The sequence below is a fragment of the Olea europaea genome, unplaced genomic scaffold (genome assembly GCF_002742605.1).
Source record: "Olea europaea var. sylvestris unplaced genomic scaffold, O_europaea_v1 scaffold6, whole genome shotgun sequence".
Taxonomy (NCBI): domain Eukaryota; kingdom Viridiplantae; phylum Streptophyta; class Magnoliopsida; order Lamiales; family Oleaceae; genus Olea; species Olea europaea.
Genome location: NW_019264345.1, coordinates 2,545,777 through 2,552,329, shown reverse-complemented (window position 1 = coordinate 2,552,329; position 6,553 = coordinate 2,545,777). Strand labels below are relative to the sequence as shown.

The 6,553-nt window shown below is 31.4% G+C and overlaps 2 protein-coding genes across 2 annotated transcripts; both read left to right on the top strand.

The window, feature by feature from the left end:
- The first annotated feature begins 930 nt into the window (after positions 1-930).
- Positions 931-3,815, top strand: LOC111389547 (agamous-like MADS-box protein AGL12). The gene is made up of 7 exons (XM_023014474.1): positions 931-1,247; positions 1,960-2,044; positions 2,727-2,788; positions 2,945-3,044; positions 3,155-3,196; positions 3,377-3,418; positions 3,517-3,815. The coding sequence occupies exons 1-7, from the start codon at positions 1,066-1,068 to the stop codon at positions 3,634-3,636; spliced, it is 633 nt and encodes a 210-aa protein (XP_022870242.1). The 5' UTR covers positions 931-1,065; the 3' UTR covers positions 3,637-3,815.
- A 672-nt stretch (positions 3,816-4,487) lies between these two features.
- On the top strand, positions 4,488-6,108 carry LOC111389551 (agamous-like MADS-box protein AGL12). The gene is made up of 6 exons (XM_023014479.1): positions 4,488-4,567; positions 5,020-5,081; positions 5,238-5,337; positions 5,448-5,489; positions 5,670-5,711; positions 5,810-6,108. Exons 1-6 carry the CDS (start codon positions 4,511-4,513, stop codon positions 5,927-5,929), a joined length of 423 nt encoding a protein of 140 aa, XP_022870247.1. The 5' UTR covers positions 4,488-4,510; the 3' UTR covers positions 5,930-6,108.
- The last annotated feature ends 445 nt before the right edge of the window (positions 6,109-6,553 follow it).

Here is a 6,553-nt window from a genome sequence, read left to right as displayed (position 1 = left end):
AAAAAAATAATTTTTTTTTTTTTTTTTTTTTTTTTTTGTTTTTTTTTTTTTTTTTTTTTTTTTTTTTTCCTCTTCAAATTAAGGCAGTAGGCTGCTGCTTTGTTTAAGGCAGCATGGTTTTTTTTTTTCTTATTTATTAATTATGGGCAGTAAGCCCGAGTTGGCGACTAACACGGGCCGGCTCGGGCTTGGCTCAGTAACTCAAAATGGGGCTCGATTCTCCCAAGCCTTGAGTCGGGTTGGCTCAAGCATTTTTCGGGTTGAGCCACAGGCAACAAGAGCCAACGAACCCGATTGCCATCCCTGTATTGACCTAGAAAGCTCGTAAATCTTATAGCTTGATTTCTAGGTCATTTTAGATCTTATTCCTTTTAGAAGTTGCACGAAACACGAGGGGACAAAATATGAAAGTCATAGGACGAGGAAAATAAGTAATTATGTCGGAAAAAAAATGAAAAAAAAAAAATGAAAAACAGCAGCCCAACATAGGCAGCTCATTGGTTTAAATTAATCTAGAGATCAATTGTGAGGCACATGCAATCCAATTGCAGCTGACTAGATTCTGGACTATCCTACGCAGAACTTTCTCCTACATTGTGGATGGCCACTTTGGATACTGGAAAATCTACATCCCCACAGAGGGCAAATTAAAACAAATCACGTTACAAACACCAACAAATGAGGTCCCAACATGTCATCATTTGAGGGTATAATTGTCTTTTTGACTTAGGGAAAGCAATTTATAGTCTTTAGGTAACACAATCCATCACCTTACGCGGCATGATTTTATTTGACATAAAATATTTCTTAGTGAAGTGTAAAGGTGGCTTCATACGCACAAATGGTTTGTTTATTGGAAAGAGAATCAGAAAATTTATGTATATAAGGTTCGATGGATCCTAAGACAAGTGTGTGAGCTTTAAACGAGAACTTTTTGAGAAGGGAGAGTGCAACAACCTCGAAGCTAGTTCAAACTAGTGAGAGGTTGTCCTCAGAGGCAGCAAAATAAGAAGAAAGCCACTCAAAATTGAATAGAAGCTATAGAAAAAAATTAAGCTGAGATTGATGGCTCGTGGAAAGATTCAAATGAAGAGAATCGAAAATCCGGTGCATCGGCAGGTGACCTTTTGCAAGCGCCGTACAGGGCTTCTTAAGAAGGCTAAGGAGCTATCTGTTCTATGTGATGCTGAAATTGGAGTTTTTATTTTCTCCTCCCATGGAAAGTTCTATGAGTTAGCCACCAAAGGGTTCTCTCTCTCTCTCTCTCTCTCTCACGTATATACACACACATGTATGTATGCATATGTCCCATCTTTATGAGGTGATTCAAGGTAATATTAGAGCATACAAAAACCCCAAGTTTAAAACTAGTTATTCATTTTATGAAAACTGTGATCGTTTCATATATATGATAAGAAAGTAATTTATTCGTTTGTTCTCCCATCTCTTCAATCATAAGCTATCTAATGGATTAACTTTGTATTAAGCACGGTTTGAATGTTCAAATCTCGCCGCTACTCGATATATAAAAACTGTATAATATATATATATATATTCCTTTCACATATTATGTTTTTAAGCGAAATAGTTTAATAATATGTAAGAGCTTGTGCATGCTCTCATTGATATAGACAGTGTCGGTCCTCACTATAGGTGGACTAGGCGATCGCCTAAGACTCCACTTTGGTGAGAGGCCCAAAAAATTATTATTTTTTATTTTACATGTGTTTTCACACACACAGAAGATTTCATATTTGGAATTGGTCTAAGGTCCCAAAATCTCATGACTGGCCTTGGATATAGATCTGTGTTCTTTTATATTAATTTGTGCACATGCACACAAGCTCGGCTCATGGCTATGGCAAGATTGTTTGTGCATGTAACAAGTTGAGACATGAAGATCTATATGATTTGGCCTAAATATTTTTGTTTATGTGTTCTCGTTTTTAAAAATGGAAGAACCATGCAAGGCTTGATTGAGAGATACATGAAGTGTAACCCGCTTGGAGCTCAAACTGAACAGCCCAGAGATAAGCAAGCTCTGGTATGAACTGCCTGACTCAAAATTTAAACAGTTAGAAATAATACAAACTTATTTATATAAAAAAAGAAAAAATTGTCTTCAGCACATTCATTTTTGTGCAAATCAAATTTATTTTTCATCAATTATAATGTGTACACAATTCTCACAAATTGACTTGATTCTACATTTTTCTAATTAGATAACATATATAAAACCATCTCAGATTCCAATATAAAAGTGAGATTAATCAACTTCAACAAAATTTGTAAAATCACGATCTTATTAGTCAAAAAAACCATCCCGATATCATGGCACATTCAATGGCAAGAAAATTATTTAATTAAACAAAGTGCATTGGATAAATTTTCATCAATTATAATGTGTACACAATTCTCACAAATTGACTTGATTCTACATTTTTCTAATTAGATAACATATATAAAACCATCTCAGATTCCAATATAAAAGTGAGATTAATCAACTTCAACAAAATTTGTAAAATCACGATCTTATTAGTCAAAAAAACCATCCCGATATCATGGCACATTCAATGGCAAGAAAATTATTTAATTAAACAAAGTGCATTGGATAAAGTTTTCTATTTAAAAGAGCACTTTGTTAAATGTGATTAATAAGATTAATTAATTGAATACTTTTTAATTTATTTCTGTCACTAAATCATAAACTTAATAATTTCCTCTAGGATCTAAAGGGGGAGATTAGCTTGCTGAAGCATAAGATTGATGGACTTCAGAAAGGGCTGAGGTAATTAAATTCGATTGGAATTTCTCACTCTCAATGTCTTAATTAGTTTGAAGATATTTAAAAAATAAAAAGTTAAAAAAGTAGCTTGAAATTAATCGTGGCCTATTTGTTAATTATTATATGCAATTCCAATTAATATAAGAAAAATATGTGTAGATTCATATCTGGAGGAGGAACTGGTGCTATGACGTTGGATGAATTAAATGATCTTGAGAAACATCTTGAAGTATGTGTTTATCAGATCCGCTCGACAAAGGTCTACACTAACTACATATTTGAGATAATTATTTTTTATGTTATTTAATTTCGTGTAATTTGATTTATCATAATCAATCAGTATGTAATAACCATAACAATCTTATACAGATGGATATTATGTTTCAAGAGATCGAGTTGCTCAAGAATAAGGTGAGCTTAATTATATAAATTTCACTCTACAAAGCATCACTTGAACTTTACTGTGTTGGTGATCATCATCGCCAACACAAAAGTCTGAAAACGTATTTACCTATTCTTTTGGTGATATCATGTGTTGTTTTTTCTATTTCCTTACTTTTCTGAACCAATATTCTTGATATTCAATTGAAGGAGAGGATACTGAAAGCAGCAAATGAGCATTTACAGGAAAAGGTAAAATATGATATCATAATTTGAATATAGCAATATAAAAAATGTTAATTAATTAGTAGGCACTAATTTATTCATAATTAATTTTCTTGATTTTGCAGATAGATGAGCAGTATGGGATTAATAATCCCATGCAACAAGTGCTGACTGATAGTCAATATCCATTATGGACTAACATCCAGTGCCCATTAACCATATCGAATGAAATATATCAGTTCTAACACATGCCTTTTTTTTTTCAGTAATTAATTAATATATATGAGTCTAGTAAAAAATAGAGTTACTATTTGGTACGTTGTATTGGAGATGTGGCCAGTTAAAATCATTTTGTTAGATTATAAACTAGCGTGTCCTTGAACAGCTCATGCCGTTGTAATAACTTGTGAAATTTTGTAATGATATATTTTGTGGAATGCAATTTTCTTTGTTTTTTTTCTTTTTTTTTTTTTAATGTTGAACTATACACATTATATTGTGACACTTATCAGAGTTACGACTATACAAACACATTTTTAATAAAAGTCAAAGTTTCGTTTTACGTAAATTGGAAATCCATCTACTTGACTGGTACATAGACTGCAATTCACATAATGCATAGGAGATGTTCTTAGAACTTGCCTTTGGGTGTATTTAAATAGTTTTTTAAAAATATTTTCTGGTCAAAAGAGCTTTTAAAGAAAATTGACACAAAGTGAGGAAACTCTTGTCCAATTGCTATTCCAAATAAGCCCTTCAAGGCTTTAATAATTTTTCTCCTCAAGCTTGAGCTGTCCAAAATATAATGCATTCATTAGCTAAACTCCAAAAAATTATTATTTTTTATTTTACATGTGTTTTCACACACACACAGAGGATTTCATATTTGGAATTGGTCTAAGGTCCCAAAATCTCATGACTGGCCTTGGATATAGATCTGTGTTCTTTTATATTAATTTGTGCACATGCACACAAGCTCGGCTCATGGCTATGGCAAGATTGTTTGTGCATGTAACAAGTTGAGACATGAAGATCTATATGATTTGGCCTAAATATTTTTGTTTATGTGTTCTCGTTTTTAAAAATGGAAGAACCATGCAAGGCTTGATTGAGAGATACATGAAGTGTAACCCGCTTGGAGCTCAAACTGAACAGCCCAGAGATAAGCAAGCTCTGGTATGAACTGCCTGACTCAAAATTTAAACAGTTAGAAATAATACAAACTTATTTATATAAAAAAAGAAAAAATTGTCTTCAGCACATTCATTTTTGTGCAAATCAAATTTATTTTTCATCAATTATAATGTGTACACAATTCTCACAAATTGACTTGATTCTACATTTTTCTAATTAGATAACATATATAAAACCATCTCAGATTCCAATATAAAAGTGAGATTAATCAACTTCAACAAAATTTGTAAAATCACGATCTTATTAGTCAAAAAAACCATCCCGATATCATGGCACATTCAATGGCAAGAAAATTATTTAATTAAACAAAGTGCATTGGATAAAGTTTTCTATTTAAAAGAGCACTTTGTTAAATGTGATTAATAAGATTAATTAATTGAATACTTTTTAATTTATTTCTGTCACTAAATCATAAACTTAATAATTTCCTCTAGGATCTAAAGGGGGAGATTAGCTTGCTGAAGCATAAGATTGATGGACTTCAGAAAGGGCTGAGGTAATTAAATTCGATTGGAATTTCTCACTCTCAATGTCTTAATTAGTTTGAAGATATTTAAAAAATAAAAAGTTAAAAAAGTAGCTTGAAATTAATCGTGGCCTATTTGTTAATTATTATATGCAATTCCAATTAATATAAGAAAAATATGTGTAGATTCATATCTGGAGGAGGAACTGGTGCTATGACGTTGGATGAATTAAATGATCTTGAGAAACATCTTGAAGTATGTGTTTATCAGATCCGCTCGACAAAGGTCTACACTAACTACATATTTGAGATAATTATTTTTTATGTTATTTAATTTCGTGTAATTTGATTTATCATAATCAATCAGTATGTAATAACCATAACAATCTTATACAGATGGATATTATGTTTCAAGAGATCGAGTTGCTCAAGAATAAGGTGAGCTTAATTATATAAATTTCACTCTACAAAGCATCACTTGAACTTTACTGTGTTGGTGATCATCATCGCCAACGCAAAAGTCTGAAAACGTATTTACCTATTCTTTTGGTGATATCATGTGTTGTTTTTTCTATTTCCTTACTTTTCTGAACCAATATTCTTGATATTCAATTGAAGGAGAGGATACTGAAAGCAGCAAATGAGCATTTACAGGAAAAGGTAAAATATGATATCATAATTTGAATATAGCAATATAAAAAATGTTAATTAATTAGTAGGCACTAATTTATTCATAATTAATTTTCTTGATTTTGCAGATAGATGAGCAGTATGGGATTAATAATCCCATGCAACAAGTGCTGACTGATAGTCAATATCCATTATGGACTAACATCCAGTGCCCATTAACCATATCGAATGAAATATATCAGTTCTAACACATGCCTTTTTTTTTTCAGTAATTAATTAATATATATGAGTCTAGTAAAAAATAGAGTTACTATTTGGTACGTTGTATTGGAGATGTGGCCAGTTAAAATCATTTTGTTAGATTATAAACTAGCGTGTCCTTGAACAGCTCATGCCGTTGTAATAACTTGTGAAATTTTGTAATGATATATTTTGTGGAATGCAATTTTCTTTGTTTTTTTTCTTTTTTTTTTTTTAATGTTGAACTATACACATTATATTGTGACACTTATCAGAGTTACGACTATACAAACACATTTTTAATAAAAGTCAAAGTTTCGTTTTACGTAAATTGGAAATCCATCTACTTGACTGGTACATAGACTGCAATTCACATAATGCATAGGAGATGTTCTTAGAACTTGCCTTTGGGTGTATTTAAATAGTTTTTTAAAAATATTTTCTGGTCAAAAGAGCTTTTAAAGAAAATTGACACAAAGTGAGGAAACTCTTCTCCAATTGCTATTCCAAATAAGCCCTTCAAGGCTTTAATAATTTTTCTCCTCAAGCTTGAGCTGTCCAAAATATAATGCATTCATTAGCTAAAAATATCAATAAAAATTACTACAGTGGAAATTGTAAAAATATGCTGA

Excerpts from the sequence above, each read along its gene's own strand:
- LOC111389547 (XM_023014474.1), top strand. The coding sequence starts at position 1,066 with ATGGCTCGTGGAAAGATTCAAATGAAGAGAATCGAAAATCCGGTGCAT. Across the intron at positions 2,045-2,726 it reads CCAGAGATAAGCAAGCTCTG|GATCTAAAGGGGGAGATTAG; the intron begins GTATGAACTGCC and ends AATTTCCTCTAG. Across the intron at positions 3,197-3,376 it reads TCGAGTTGCTCAAGAATAAG|GAGAGGATACTGAAAGCAGC; the intron begins GTGAGCTTAATT and ends ATTCAATTGAAG.
- LOC111389551 (XM_023014479.1), top strand. The coding sequence starts at position 4,511 with ATGAAGTGTAACCCGCTTGGAGCTCAAACTGAACAGCCCAGAGATAAG. Across the intron at positions 4,568-5,019 it reads CCAGAGATAAGCAAGCTCTG|GATCTAAAGGGGGAGATTAG; the intron begins GTATGAACTGCC and ends AATTTCCTCTAG. Across the intron at positions 5,082-5,237 it reads GGACTTCAGAAAGGGCTGAG|ATTCATATCTGGAGGAGGAA; the intron begins GTAATTAAATTC and ends AAATATGTGTAG.